Consider the following 15,049-nt stretch of genomic DNA (forward strand, 5'->3'; position numbering starts at 1 on the left):
GGCGCCCACCCGCCCGCCATGGCCTGGGCCTGGGACAAAGGGCGGTGCGGCTCGTCGCCCAGACCCGAGTAAGGAGTTAAGGGCGGGGGTCTGCGGAGGGAGCCGCCGGACACGCGGCGGGCGGGGATAAGCGGTGGTCTCCCGCGACGGAGTTTGGGTGGGAGGGCCCCCAGCCGAAGCGGGGCTGGAGAGACTGTGGTTTCAACAGGCGACCCCAGCGGGGCCGAGGGGGGCGCTCCGGGGCGGGGGCGGGGGCGGTGCCGGCTGGGGGAGGGGAGGGGAGGGAAGGGGAGGGGAGAGGAGGGGAGAGGAGGGGAGAGGAGGGGAGAGGAGGGGAGGGCGGGGTAACGCGGCGGCGAAGGCGGCTCCGCACCCGGCCGCTGACCGCCCCCTCCCTTCCCCGCCTCTCTCCGGCTCCGGGTCCGCCACGCCGGACCCGCTGTCCCCTGGCTGCGCTGGGTCGGACGCCAGGTCCGCGCGCCGCGGCTGAGCGCCCACTCGCTTTGCGGAGAGAGCCGCGGAGGGGCCGGCGGGGGCGGCGACGGGAGAGCTCGGCGGGAGCCGGAGGAGGTGGCAGCCAGGATCCCAGCCAAGAGCCCGGGAGGCGGAATTCTGCTCGCGCATCCAAGGCGCGCGCTCCCTTGGCCAGGGATGGGTCCCGACGCGGCCCAGCCCCTGCCCGGCCCGCCCGGCACAGAGTAACCTGCGGTTCCTCACCGTCCTGTGGACGCGGAGGTAGAGGGAGGACGGAAGCCATCGCCAGGAGCCCCAGGCGGGACTTCGCGTTCTGCGCACCCCGCGCGCAGCGCCCCCAGCCGGAGCCGCGCCGGGCAAGCCGGCGAGGGAGCGGGGCTGATTGGCGGCCGCTGGCGGCCGGGGGAGGAGGCGCCGCGCGCGGGGCCATGGCAGGTTCCGAGGCGTCCTAGCCCGAGCCCCAGCCGGATCCGAGCCCGCGCTGCCGCCGCCGCCGCCTCTCCGCGCCCGGGGCTCCACCGCCGCCGCGCCCCCCGCGGGAGATGGAACAGCGGAACCAGCTCGGCGCCCTCGGATACCTGCCTCCGCTGCTGCTGCTCTTCGTGGCCGACGGTGAGCGCGGGAACTTTGCTGCCTGGGGGCTCGGGGGTTCTCTCCAGGGCCACCAGAGCCAGCCTGCCCCGGTCGCCACAGCGGAGGAGGAGGAAGAGAAGGGGAAGGCTTCACCTTCTCGAGCCATCCCTGTGTGCAGCCCGGGCCGCAGGGGTAGGGGCCACAGAGCATCGAAGTGTCGCCACCGCGGCGCGCCCGGGTCATTGGGAGCGGGACCGGGGCTTCAGCTGCGGAGAGGCGACGTACAGGGTGCGGGAGTTGGCACGCCCCAGCACAGCCCAGCCCGGGTAGTGCGGTGGGCGGGAGCCAGAAGCGTTAGCCCCTCGGGGCGCCCGGGCGGCCCCGGAGGGAAGCAGCCTGCGGCGGTTGCCAGTCGCAGCAGCGACCGGGCAGAGCTCTAGCGAACTTTGCAGGCGCCTGGGCCACGCGTGGAGCCGCAGGGTGGGAAGTACAAAGCCCTAGAGCCTGAGCCAGGCGTTCCGCTTTGGGTTGCCCCAGGCCCCTCCACCTCCGCCCCGCAGTTGGTCACGCCTCTCTTTTCCCCGCCCCCAGCTACATTTACCGAAGTCCCCAAAGATGTGACAGTACGGGAGGGAGACGACATCGAACTGCCCTGCGCGTTCCGGGCGAGCGGAGCCGCCTCCTACTCGCTGGAGATCGAGTGGTGGCACCTGAAGGAGCCGCCCCGCGAGCTGCTGCAGGGCCTGGCGCTCAGCGCCCCCGGTGCCCGGAGCAAGGTATGGGCCCTGGGGCCCTGGGGCAGGAAACCCCATCTCCCCCTCCCTACTGTTACCCCCAAATCCTGTTCACCCATTCGCTCTCCCCAGACCCCTCCGGAAGTGCACACCAAGCCCCTAAAGGGCCACACTTCACCCAGTTTGCCTGCTCTTGCTGGCTGACTGCGGGCCCAGTGTCTGATGGGTGCTGGCTGCTGGAGGGGGACCCCTCTCCCTGCCCTCTGACACTCTGAGGGCCGCAGTGCCCAGGCCAAATTGTTACTCTCCTCTGTGCCTGGATTCCAGAGGCCCACAGAGCCCACCACGCGCAGGGCAGCCCCCAGGTAACCTTCAGGGAGGGCCTCACGGCCCCTGTGCCTCTTCACCCACAGTCTCTAATGCACACCCATGCACATGCGTGCACACACAGCATCCCACCCTGAGTTACCGCTCACTGAGTCCTATCCCCATACACTGGCCCTTCCATCCAGTTTCCCACAGGTTTAGAGAAACATGGCCAGAGTGGGGACCCTCCCCGCCGCTGGCCTTCCAGCCTCCCCTCTTTGGCCAGCAGGGGTGCAGGGCCACCCTTCCTCAGCCAGGCTCCACGCTTGCTGCACGCCCTGCTTCCTTCCGGGAACACTCCTGGAGATCCCAATGTCTTCCGTGCATTCGGCCCTGGCCGCCCCGATCCCTTCCCTGCCCTCAGCCGCCCTGGCCACAGCCGAGCGTGTTCAAGTCCCAGCCCTCCTGCGGAGGGTCCCCCTGCCAGAGGGGCCTCTGCGTTCCCTGAGCCTGAAGGCCGAGAGCCTAAAGTCCCTTCTCTCCCTCTTTGCATTTTAGGTAACAAATAAGGATGCAACTAAAATCAGCGTAAGTGTGGGGCCCAGCGTGGGCCGCGGGAGACCCCTGCTGGCCGCCTCGCGCCCTGCAGCCTCCTCCCTGGGAGAAAGGCTGGCGGCCGGGCACTTTCTTGCAGCCTTCCATTGGCGGCTGCTTGGCGTGTCCAGGCGCCATCTGTTGCCAGCAGCGGGATTGGTTTCTCTTTTGCATAAATCGAGGGCCCCAGGCTTGACTCTCCTTCCTCCCCTCGGCGCTCACCTGTAAAACTCTCCTTCGTCCACGTAGCCCCCGCGAGTCTGCCTGCATCACCTCTTCTGGCCTTTCTCCCCCAGACTGGTGTGGCTCCTCCTCCGTGGTGGGGAGGGGGTTGGGGGGGTCCCTGCCCTGGCTGGTGGGCCTCGCCCCCGCCCCCACACTCCCAGGGCCCCTGCCAGGGCTGCAGGCCCCAGGTTGAAGTGCCAGGTATTGTGGGCTCGCAAGGGGGGGGTGGGCAGGCAGTCTGGCCTGGCTTCCCAGAGCTGGGGCTGTGGGGTGTGTGACTCAGGGGGCAGATGCGCCCAAGCTGTCCCAATGGGAACGCGCACGCCTCAGGGCCTGGAGACTACCAGAGCGAGGTTCAGAGGTGAGGGGTCCCTGGGCGTGAGGCGCGGGCCACAAACCGGGTGCTTCCCTGTGTCCCCACCAGGCCAGGGAGGTTGGGGGCGGGGTAAGTGTTTTATCAGTGGGAGCATCAGGCTGAGCCGGCAAGGGCAGGTTCCTAAGTAGCAGAGGGCCAGGGGGCTAGCAGCAGCCTTGGCGTCCCCCGCCCCCTTGGGAGGGCAGGGGGTTAGCTGTGCAGGCCCAGGGTATGTGAGCAGTTGTACATGCGTCCTCCAAGGGCAGGGCGGCTTCCCGCGGCCACCACTCTGGCCCTGGGGGTTCTGGAGTGCAGAGATATCAGTGGGGGCGGGACTGAAGGTGGGGCCTCAGAGCCCGGCCGCCTGTTTAGGCCTGGGGAGCCTTCGATTAAGGTGATAGGGAGCGGGGACACTATGCAATGGACCGGGCCACCTGGGTCCAGCCAGAGTTGGGAGCCCCATGCCACGGGGAAGACCGGGGGCAGAAGGACACCTGGGTTCCGGCGATGGGCACAGCTCGATGGGGGAAAGGGGTGGCGCTGGTGGGCCTGGGCAGCCTGCCCCGCCCCCCCCCCGCCCCCCCACCCTCCCGCCTCCAACCCCCACCCGCGCTCTTGCAGACCGTGCGTGTCCAGGGCAACGACATCTCTCACCGGCTGCGGCTCTCTGCGGTGCGGCGGCAGGACGAGGGCGTGTACGAGTGCCGCGTGTCCGACCACAGCGACGACGACACGCAGGAGCACACGGCCCAGGCGCTGCTGCGCGTGCTCTCGCGCTTCGCGCCGCCCAACATGCAGGCCGCGGAGGCGGTGTCCCACATCCAGAGCAGCGGCCCGCGACGCCACGGCCCTGCTGGCGCCTCCATCGCCAGCCACGTGGGCTCCACCGGCACCTCGGGCCACACCACCTCCGAGCCCAGCCGCAGCGACAAAAGCCCACCTCCCAGGAGCCCTCCTGCCGCCGCTGCATCCACGGCCCACACCGCCACCACCACCACCACCGCCGCCGGGGGCGCTGCAGCCGCCGCTTCATCTGCGTCGCCGCCCTCCGGCCAGGCGGTCCTTCCGCGGCAGAGGCAAGGCTCTGGTAAGGATGGGCCCGAGAGGGGCGCGCTGGCCTGGCCGCGGGGGGCGGGGTGAGCCCAGGGGTGGCCGCGCGGGTCATCTGCATGTGCGTCATCAAGGCACCCCTTAGGTGCCCCGGGACCGGCGTTGGGCAGCCTCGCTGGGGCTCTCCTTGAGGTTTTCCTGTCTTGAGTGTTCGCCACTAGAAGCCTTCACGCGGTGCACGGTGCACTTGTCGATGTGCGGGGTGCAGTGCGCGGAGCCTTCTCCAGATGTGGGCTGGGTGTGTCTGGATGCCTCCTGACCCCACTGAGCCGCGTGGGCAGCCGGCGGGGTAGCCTCTGGGGTCTTTGTGGACACCCAGGGTGGCCTCAGACACAGGCTATGCTGCGAAGTGAGTCAGCCCAGTGGAGCAAGGGCAGGCTCCCCCAGCTGGCTGCGGAGACAAGCAAACCCGAAAGGCCATTGTTTCTGGTTCACAGCGAGTCCCTCTCTGGACTAGGCAGAGTGGTGGCTGTGCCCCAGGCGGTCATTCAGGGGCCCAGATACGAGAGACAGTGCCATCTTCAACAAGTGGCTCCTGGGGTCACTCACTGGGGGGGGGGGGGGGGGGGGGGGGGCGNGGGGGGGGGGGGGGGGGGGGGGGGGGGGGGGGCGGTGCACGCAGGCAGCTTACAAAGGAAGGGAGAGAGGCTGCACCACTCAGAGGCTACATTGTATACAGTTAATGGATTTCCTTCTGATACATTTAGAAGGGTTCCAGGCCTTTGTCATTCCTGGAAGATGGAGAACAAGTAGGTTCTGCGTTCATGTTGGTTGGGCTGTGTTCTCTCGGAGACAGAGAGGAGCTGGTGCAGAGGGCCCAGCTGAGAAGTGGAAGGTGTTACTTCCACCCTGGTTCCTGGGCCAGCAATCAGATGCCTCCACCAGCATGGCTGCAAGGCAGGCTGGGAAATGTAGTCCTGGCTGCATCACAGTGCAAGGGGAGTGTGACTCCTCTGGGAAGTTAGCCGTGTCTGTCCAGCACACAGTTGGTGCACTGGAAAAGTGCCCATGGACTTGCAGGGTGCTTAGCTGACTTGAGGCTGGTTGGTGGAGAAAAGGCCCTTCTGTGCCACCCTCTTGGGCTCCAGCAAGTGGGCGTGTGTCTCAGCTGGGACACGCCTCCAGGTGAACCAGAGGCTTGGGAAGGGTGGTGAGTGAGCTGTGTGACTGCAGGCAAGTGGCCGAACATCTCAGATCACACTTCTCCATCTGGAAAGTAGATGAGGCAATCCCTGACCTCCGGGGGGCGCTGTGTGGAAATGCTGTGTGTGTGTGTGTGTGTGTTACCACCACGTCACAGGGAACCCTGCATGGAAGGTGGCCAGGACTGTGGCTGGTCTCTGGGAGCAAGGGGAGGAGGCAGTCAGCAGGGCCCGGAGAGGCCAGTCTGACAAGAGCTGTGGCCTCAGTGGAGGGACACAGCCAACCCTCCGCCACCCAGCAGGGGCCTCACTCGCCTCCTGCCCTCCCTGCTCCTGCCCGGGCCTCCCGCTGGGAGCTGTGGGGGTGTGGCCTTCAAGGGGGCCCCCAGAGCTCAGGATGGGATGGAGGAAAGTGGGTGGCGAATCTGGGGGGCACCAAGGGAACACCCCAGCTCTCGAAGGGGGTGGACAGATGCTACCTCACTCTGATTCTGGAGCAAACCCAGAGCTGGGTCCCTAATGAAGGTGGGCATGGGCCTGGGTCAGGTGGACGCCCTGGTCGTTTTGGTTTGGCAACTCCGGGGCTGGCCCCAGCCCACCTGCCCGTGTGTCGCCTGGTCAGGGGTGCGGGGTGGGGCACGCCTACGTGAACTCCTGTGCTTCAGCTGCCGCGTAGCCAGAAAACCCTGCCCGCGCCCCATGTGCGCCCAAAGCAGCAGGGCACATATTTTGCACTTAAAGTTTATACGCGAAAACTCATTTATTTCACATCTCATTTGTCAAGAGGCGTTCTGATATTTGTGCTTAAAAATAGCCTGGGCTGGATGAACACCAGAGAGCCGGCCAGGAGACGGGGCTCCTGCTTAGCCACGTCCATAAATCCGGCCCCTGATTAATCTGAACGCTGACCTCTTTTTCATGAGCCATTTGTTGCCGGTTGCCGTTTCCAGAAAAAAAGCAAAACAAAGCCCCTCCCAGACAAACCCTTTAAACCAGGAGAGGTGCCGCGCTGGAGCCAAGCTCGGCCCCCCTGAGAACACCGTTTGGGACAGACGGCTCACACGTCGGCCCGAGGCTCCCTGCCAAAGGCACCTGGGGATCAGGTCTCCGGCGTGTGAACCTCTAATTAGCCTTGGGCCCCGGCTGCAAGGAGAGGCCCCCGGGCCTGGCTGGTTGTGGCATCCGCTGCCTGGAGCCCACACAGAGAACAGGCTCTCGGTGTTTCAGTGAACAATGAGAGAAAGACGGCCAAGGCCATGGGTATGCTGGCCCCGGAGAAGCTGCTGCTGCTGCCGGAGCCATGGAGGGGAGCACCCTGGGGTGTCGCCCTGGCAACCATAAACCACGCACAGAGGGGGTTCCGAGCGAGAAGGCCGTCACTCTTCACCTTTGCCCCTGGTGGATGGCAGAGCCAGCAGAAATGGTACAGCAGGCCGAGCGCGGCCACCTGCTCTCCCCACTGCCCCGGACCCTCGGGGACCTGAAACCATCGCCTGAAATCAACACTCTTCCCCCAAACTCCGATCCAGTGGTAGGCTCATCTTTAAAGGGGAAGGGAATCTGGCGGGAGTTGCCCCAGGAAATGGAGCCCCTGAAAGGAACAAGTAAAGGATTTCGTAAAGGTTGTTACCGGGCCTCACAGCCGGTGAGAGATGCGCCCTCCCCGCTGACAGTGGCCAGCGTCGGGGATCACTGGCCACACACCTCCTCTCATCAGAGTTGCCATGAGCAGGGACCGGTGATGACCACCCTGAACCCCACTGAGGAGCGTAAGGGCATCCACATGACTCCAGGACAGAGCCATCTGTCTCAGTCCCTATCCAGCTGAGGCAATCAGAGGAGGCTTCCTGTAGGTGGTGTGATTTCAGAGATCTTTGTCTTCCTGTGTAGGTCAGTCCTGGGGAAGTTTCTGAAGGCCGCACCTACCCCCTCCTCCTCCCTGCACCCCACAGAATGAGAAAGTCACACCAAATGGAGTGGCCTTTGTCCGTCACTGAGTGGTCAGTCGGGTCACGGCACAGCCATGCTCTCAGCAGCTGGGAAACCCCCGAATCGAGGACAGAACCGCTGCACCATGATTGTAATGACAATAAATAACGCAGACGTTGCCTCTGACTGAGCACCCACTGAGTGCCCCGCACGTGTCTCATGGCTCTCCCTCCTCTGTGGGGCTCTGCCTCCCCCCGCCCGTCTCGGGTCATCAAACAGCCCCCTCCCCGGGGCCCAGAGCCCTCCCTCAGCGGGGCGGCAGTCTCCTCCAGACGAGTGGAGAGCCAGCCTTTCTAAATGTCACCGGGAGCCAAACCCAGCGTGAAGCTTCTCATTAAACCCGCCAGGTGCACATTTTTTGAAGCCCTGAATGTGAAGGCGTCCCCGAGCGCCCGCAGGCACAGCCGAGGTCAAGTGCCTCTGTGATGCGACATCGATTAGCTCTGCCCCGTGTGGACGGAGGCAGGGGCTGGGCTGGGGCCCGAACACCCAAGCTTCATGGGAGACGCAGGCTTGCTCTCAAGACACCTTTGCAGCCCGGAGGGACGGAGTGCCATCTTCTCTTGGAAACTTATCCAAGGCAGCGAGACGCTTCTCTTTGTTTTACGTAAGGGCTGCAGGCACACGGGCCAGCCCCAGGGAGCGCCAGTCTCAGCCCGATCCTGCTCATCCTCCGTGCCGGCGTTCATACCACGACGGATTCCCCGATTCGGCCTCCTCTGGGTCAGGGTTCGGCGGCTGTTGGGCGGTGAGCTGTGGATGTAGCTTCGGGGGGTGCTCAGCCACACAGCCAGAGTGTGAGGCCTGCGCATTTCAAAGCTTTTCCCCACCATCCCCACGCCGTGGGCTCTGCTCTGAGCAGCTGAGACGTGTCGACTTTGCCAGAAGGGTGGGCATGGCCAGGAAAGCTGACGGTCCACAGGGCCCCAGCGCCCAGTGAAGGGCGAGGCCCCGGGAAGTGACCCAGGCAAGGCTAGCCCTCCCAGGGGCTGCCCACTGTGCCAGGGGAGACAGAACACAGACCCGAGAGGGGCTGCGGACCGCCCAAAGGAGGCTCGACTCCCCACCCTTTCCGACCATCTGGTTCTTCTCCTGATATTTCGGATCCTCCTCGCCATTCAGCCGGCTCGTAGGCAAGCCCGGCTCTGAATGCCACACGTCTTCCCCGTGTTGGGACTTTGCAGCAGCTCCGGCCACCCAGGCTCACGCCTGGTTCATAAGAACCGCGCCGCTTGCCTTCCACGCCGTCCGGCTGCATTTGAACCCTGACCCTTCGGCAGCTCCTGCATCTGTCATCGTCTGGTCGTCACCAGTGCCCACACCAGAGAGCGAGTGGCAGGGTCAGGCCACCCACAGAAAGGGCCGAGCTCAGCACATGGCCTGCACCTAGAATGTGCCTGGTGGCAGTGGCAGCGGTGACGGCGACGGTACTAGCTGGCATGGGCTGTCCAGGGCGCTGTCGTGGGCCCGCTGGCTGTTCCCCGCTGCTCCAGCCAGAGACTCCCCTCTGAGACCTTCGCCCTCCACTCGCGCTGTGAGTGTGGAGCTCGAGGGGACGGGAGGAAGGGATGGGCCTTCTGGCCAGAAAGTGCCATCAGGGCTGCAAAAGGCTGGGCGAGTGGCTTTTTTTGTCTTTCCCTCTCTGTGCTGTTTCTTCTTCGGGGATTTATTTAATTTTAGGGAGAGGGGGAGAAAGAGAGGGGGAGAAACATCGACGGGCTGCCTCCTGCACGCACCCCAACCAGGCCCAGAACCCACAACCCAGGCAGGTGCCCTGACCAGGAATCGAACCTGCGACCTTTCGCTTTTGGGGACGATGCCCAGTCCACTGAGCCCCTCCAGCCAGCGCTGTCTGCGCCATTTCAAGTGAGAGGACAGGAAGTGGGGAAGACGCCACGCCCCGTCCTTGCCTGGAGCTGCTGTTTCGCACGAGTCAGGTGCTCAGTGAGCGAGGACAAGTTCACCGCGGCTTCTTGTGTCCACTGCAAATGACACCCGCTGCTGTGCGGGCCTGGCCACGCTGCCCTGCTGTGCCAGCTGCCTCCTGCAGGGGGCGTCGGTGGCAGGGAGAGGAATGGTGTGGAAAGTGGAGAGGGGACAGAGAGGATGTGGGGAGACCACGTTAGAGACAGTGATCCAGCCCAGAGCGGGCAGGGTGGGCACACTGTCTGGATGGAGGAACGGGCTGAAAAACAAGTAGCTGAGGGTGAGCAAGGGGGCGGAGGAGAGACTGGCCGGCTGGCAGGACGGTGGTAGGAGGACCCTGTGGGCGTGCAGGACACGGGAGTGGGAAGGCGTGTGCCCACGGGGTGCAGGCTGGGTTTTTCGGGAAAAGTGGGTGGGGCCGAAGACATGCTGTTCCACCTGAGTCGACCAGGAAGGAGGCCTCTGGGAGAGATGTCCTAGCTGGTGGCTTAGCCCAGAAGTCCTCAGCCTGCCCCACCCCCCACCCCCCTCCGCCTGCAGGTGGCCCCACCATCCCTCCTGCCGAGGGAGGGAGCAAGGGCCCCCGTCTCTGCTGGACCCTGGATACGCCGGTGGACGCGGCCAGGCCGAGATTGGATTATTATTACCCACGTGAGAGCGAGTGTAGATACACTTCCCCAAGCATTTAACAAATTGAATCTCCAGGCTGGCAGACGAATCACGGGGGTCGCATTAGGGACTAATGCAACGGAAACACACCCGGCAGCAGTAACTCACAGCGCAGCCCGGGCTGCAGAGGCGCGCTGGGCGCGTGGCAGATCCTGGGCAGCTCCTGGGCGCTGGTTTTATGTGATGAGCGCCTGTTACAGAATTTTCAGAGCAGGGTCCCCGGGCAGTTACACCGCGTTACCCTTTTTCAGCGAAATCGTGTTTCCAAAGACAAGTCCTCTGTGGGACGCAGGGAGGGAGGGGCTGGAGGGAAGAGCTGCTGTGTCCTGGCCGCGGGGTGGGCTTCGGCCCCGGGCCTCAGGCCTCTGGCCGTCCTCCCCGCCTTGGCTTGGCCCGTCCACCCAGCTCTGCTGGGCAGGGCACTGAGCTGCCCCCATTGAGTAGCCATGGATTGAGTGCCCACTGTTTGCCTCACCAGAGGGGTCTGGGGCACATTCTGCCTTGAGAGACAAAGGCCGGGGAGGGGACACATTGGATTTCAATGGGACTGTTACCCCCACGGAGTGGCGGGGTCTGTGTAACAGGCCCCCAGAGCCCACTGGTCTGTGGGTTTCAGTTCCGGAACAGGCCCCAGATAGCCTCCCGTGAGTGGTTCCCAAACAGAGGCTTTTGTAGCCCTGGGCCCCCAGCTGTACCCCCAGCTTCACACAGGGCGCTTCTGCTCCGAATGGTTTTAGGTGTCGGGGTTCCAGGCAGAGTTAGCTTGAGAAAAGGGGGTCGTACTGCTTCAAGGGCTCAGAAGCAGCTAGTAGAGTCCAGAGATTTACACAGCTACAGATGTATCTGAGTGTGCAAGTTATACAAAGTATCTGACGCATCCAACTACTTCATATTTTAAAAAGGTCTGCATAATGTCACTCTCGAAGGGAGGAATTGGAAGTGGTTTGTGTGCAGAGCGATCCGCACCTCACAGAACGAACCTCTTCAGTGAAGGGACCGGAGAGGGGAAGGGGGGTGGCAGGGCGGAGCTCGTTGGAGAACTTAGAGGGGGCGCACGGGGTGCGGGTGGGGAGAGGTGACATCGCCGTGACAGCGGCAAATCTGTATGTGAGGACCCAGCCTCGTGTGAGACCCCAGTGCCGTCACTGGTGCCCGGACCACGCGGGGACGTCTGAGCGACACTTGTGATCATTTGTTCGTTCATTCGACAGGTGTTTTGAGAACGCTGCGGGGTGCAGGCAGGGAGCAGGGTGACCGGGGTCCGGGCCTTCCCGTGCTCCGCCCCAGGGAAGACACAGGTCACAGGGTGGACACACCCCAGGCTGCTCAGATGGAGGCCAGAAATGAACTTGGTCTGGAGGTCCTCAGACGGGCCCGGCAGGGGGTTAGGTGTCTGACCTGAGGCCTGAGGTGAGGTGGCGGGGGATGTGACGTCTGCTCTGCATTTGCAAAGGGCACTGTGGCCTCTGGCTGGAAGCTGGGTTGGGTGCCTGGGTGGCCGTGTGGTCTCTGCCCCAGCAATCCCTGGTGTGGTGAGGGGGTTAGAGGGCCAGGAGTTGCCTGGGATGAAGAGGACATCCAGCCAGGGGGACAGCATGAACCAAGAGCAGGAAGCCAGGAGGCAGGGCCAGGGTGATTCAGGCACAGTCAGGATCAGGAAGGCTGTCCAGCCAGAAAGGAGCCTGGGTTCCACTTGTAGGGAGCCTGGGCACCGTGCCCACCCACCACGCACACCACCTTGGCGGGCGTCACCCACCCCGAGCTTTGTCCTGCAGCCCAGGAGCAGCTGCCCAGGGCTGGACCCACACCTCGTCCGCTCTCTTGCCCCTCCGCCCTCACACGCAGATTTTCTCCCAAACCTCTCTATTCCCTTCACACCCCAGCGGCCTCCGTTGTTCCCCGTCTTTGCCTCGTTACCAGCACACGTTAATTTCACAGCAGAAATTAATTCTGTCCAATTCTGGGGGCTCAATTACTCCTTGCGGACTCCCTCTGAATAAAGATCCTCAAAGAGGAAACGCCGGTGAGGGAAGCAGCCGCCACGCCAGGTCCCACGGGGACCTCTTCCGAGAAGAGCTGCGGCGGCCGGCCTCGAGGCTCCGTGGGGAAGGCGGCCCGGGCGCGGGGTCCTGGGCCTTCCCAGCAGGTGGCGAATCTCTGCTTTTAGGTAAAAGTCCACTGGGTGTTACATGTTTGATCGTAAGTTAAAGTCTTTAAGATGCCGTGCGCACTAAGCCAGACCCTTCTGCAGACCAGAGTCCTCAAGAGGCTTCCTGGTCCCTGTCCCCAGCCCCTGGGCTCCGAAGGAGATGGTGTTTTGCGTTCCCTGAGGCAGGAATGGAGAGGGTGCGGGAAATGGTGAAGAGGAGAGAGGGGTCCACCTCCAGGAGAGCCCCCCCCCCACACACTGTGCTTGGCTCTGGCCAGGGTCTCCTGGACCCAGGAGGTGCCACCAGGGAGGCTTCTCCCTTGGCGAGGTTCAGCCACCTGCCCCACGCATGCTCGGAGGGGCCCCAGGACGGAGCCTAGTGGGGGAGCAGGTGTAAGAGCTGTCTGCACCCAGTTGCTGCAGCCAGACAGGCCTGCGCCTCAGTGCGAGGTGGAGGACCAAGTGCACCCCGAAAGGCTGCCAGGCCCAAGTGTTGCTGCTTGGGCCGGGGCCGCAGAGGGGGGCTGCCCAGAGCACAGTCACCAGGCAGCCTTCAGCCAGGACACCCCGCCTGGCTGGCCAACTTTGCAGTCCCCACCCCTGTTTCTATGGGCTGGGCCAGCCCCCAGTTGTGTTGGGTCAGTGCTTGCTCCCTGAAATGAGTCTTGTTGAGCTGCAACGAGGACAAGCAGCCTCTGAGCAACCCCAGACCCAGGGGTGCCATCTCCTGGCTGCTGCTTCTAGGCCACCAGCAGGCCTGCGGAGCTCAGCCCCCAGCAAGGAGGGGCTGCAACCCTGTCCCAGCCTCTGCTGGCGCGATGGACTGCCGACCCTGCAGGCGCCGAGGGGACCACCTGGGACAGCGGTGCGTCCGGGGTTCTGGCATCTCAGGCATCTCCTCTCACTGACCCTGGGGGAAGCACCCCGCCTTCCGGGGAGAAGCCGGGGCTTCCTGGGCTGGCTTTCCTCTACTTCCAACAGATGAACACCCCGCCCACAGACAGGTGGAGAGCTGGGGGCGGGCCAGGGGACCGAGGTGGTGACCAAACTGGAGCACCAGGTGGGAGAGGCCTCCAGCCAGAATGGTGCCAGGGCCACTCCTCAGGGCCACTAGCCCCCTCGCCACCACCAACCAGGGATTCGAGCTCCCCAGTTTGACCCCAAGCACAGGTCTGGCACAGAACCATGCCGGTGGCCGGCTGTGTGGTTCAGGCATGAGTTGGAGGAGATGGAGTTGGGTGCCATCATGGAGACTCTCTGGAGGAGGTGTGGGGGGAGGGGTTGGGCCTTAACCGCTGAGGGCACTTCGTAGCATAGTATTGGGGGCAGGGGTGGGAGAGGGAGCGCACTGTCTTTTTATTCAATGAAAACGAGGGCTGGGACTCGGCCTCCCCTCTAGCACAGACCACTTGAGGCTGGACGCCCTGCTGTCTGACCAGGCCGGTCCCTGAACACAGCTGCCACGCAGAGGCCAGGGCGTGGGATGTTTCGTGGACCGGTCCCCGCGCAGGCCCCGAATCAGGTGTCCAGTAACCCTGCCCTTTTCTGGTCCCCTGCAGGCACCAGCCGTGCCTACCCCACAGACCCGCTCCTGTCCCTGCTGCTGCTGACCCTGCATAAGCTCCTGGGCCTGCTGGCAGGGCACTGACCGGCGCTGCACCGAGGTCCTGTGCCCCTCCCCAGGGCACACCCTGCTGGCCCGGCCCTTGGGCAGAGGGCCGTCCGTGTCACCGATGGACACAGAGAGACAGAGAAAAGCATGGCAAAGTCCACGTGGAAAACAGATCGTACTGGGGGGAAGTTAGGCCGACGTCGAGCACCTGAAGTAACACGTCCACTTTCCACAAGAGGCGGGGGCCGGGCCCGGGCGCCTGGGGCTGGCGGGTCTCTGCTTCCTGGCATTTTCTTTTCTCCACGTCACCTCCAGGTCTTCATTTTGCACGAACCGTAGAGCTGCCGTCTCCAGGATGCAATGGGGAAACGCGGGCTCCCCACCTTCCTGACAGAGCCAACTATTTTCAGTAGATTGCCGTGTTTAGGGACTTATTTTCGTTTACTTTTGGGGGGGCTTGCCTTTTTTATTAAAGTAAATTATTTCTTTTGAGACATTTTGATGAAAAAAAGATACATCGTATCATTAATTAAAATTCACTGTCAATAATATTTATTTTTAAATAAACATCGGAAACAAGTCCCGACACTTGTTTCTACACTGTATTGTATATTGCTGAATACCAGTTGAATAAAAAACAACTTTGAAATAAGCTCTCTAGCGGCGTGTGTGAATGCTAAGCCTCGGGCCATCCTGTTCCGGGGCCAGCTGCCAGCTCTGCTGGAGGACAGCTCAGGGCACCTGGCCCAGGACCCCCTGCCGACAGGAGCACTCACCCAGCCTCCCCCAGGGACAGGGGACCTCTGGGAGCCAAGTGACCCCCCCCCCCCCCCAGCCAGGGTCCTGCAGGAGAGGAGTTCGCTGGGAAGAGATGTGGTATCAATCAAGTCAGCCTTTCTCCTTTTTAGCGGACGAGCCAACCCATGAGCCCGCTGGGAGATCCTACGTCCAGGGGTATTTGCTGTCACTAAAGTCACTGCTGGTTGGAGGGGAATTCTGGGGCCCATGCGGGGCCTCCCTCCACGCTCTTTCTCGCTGCATCTGGAGATGGCCTCCAGCCTCTGAAACGCATGTGTTTGGGGCAGGCCACGCACATCTCACAGAGACAGACACATCTCAGGGGCTACCGTTCTTCACCCCCTGACAGGGTCGCATCCAGGGCCCATCTCCTGGATTTGTCCCAAACCCAGC

At 63.6% G+C, this 15,049-nt stretch overlaps 1 protein-coding gene across 2 annotated transcripts; it reads left to right on the forward strand.

Annotated features, from left to right (window-relative positions):
* The first annotated feature begins 426 nt into the window (after positions 1–426).
* Positions 427–14,345, forward strand: VSTM2B (V-set and transmembrane domain containing 2B). 2 transcript variants are annotated; one of them, XM_037066471.1, is made up of 5 exons: positions 427–1,086; positions 1,639–1,823; positions 2,646–2,675; positions 3,883–4,348; positions 13,806–14,345. In XM_037066471.1, the coding sequence occupies exons 1-5, from the start codon at positions 1,017–1,019 to the stop codon at positions 13,892–13,894; spliced, it is 840 nt and encodes a 279-aa protein (XP_036922366.1). In that variant the 5' UTR covers positions 427–1,016; the 3' UTR covers positions 13,895–14,345. The 2 variants fall into 2 exon arrangements, with proteins under 2 accessions (XP_036922366.1, XP_036922367.1); XM_037066472.1 differs by lacking the exon at positions 2,646–2,675.
* The last annotated feature ends 704 nt before the right edge of the window (positions 14,346–15,049 follow it).

Source organism: Sturnira hondurensis, unplaced genomic scaffold, assembly GCF_014824575.4.
Source record: "Sturnira hondurensis isolate 20B ecotype Veracruz unplaced genomic scaffold, ASM1482457v3 Scaffold0016617, whole genome shotgun sequence".
Lineage (NCBI taxonomy): Eukaryota > Metazoa > Chordata > Mammalia > Chiroptera > Phyllostomidae > Sturnira > Sturnira hondurensis.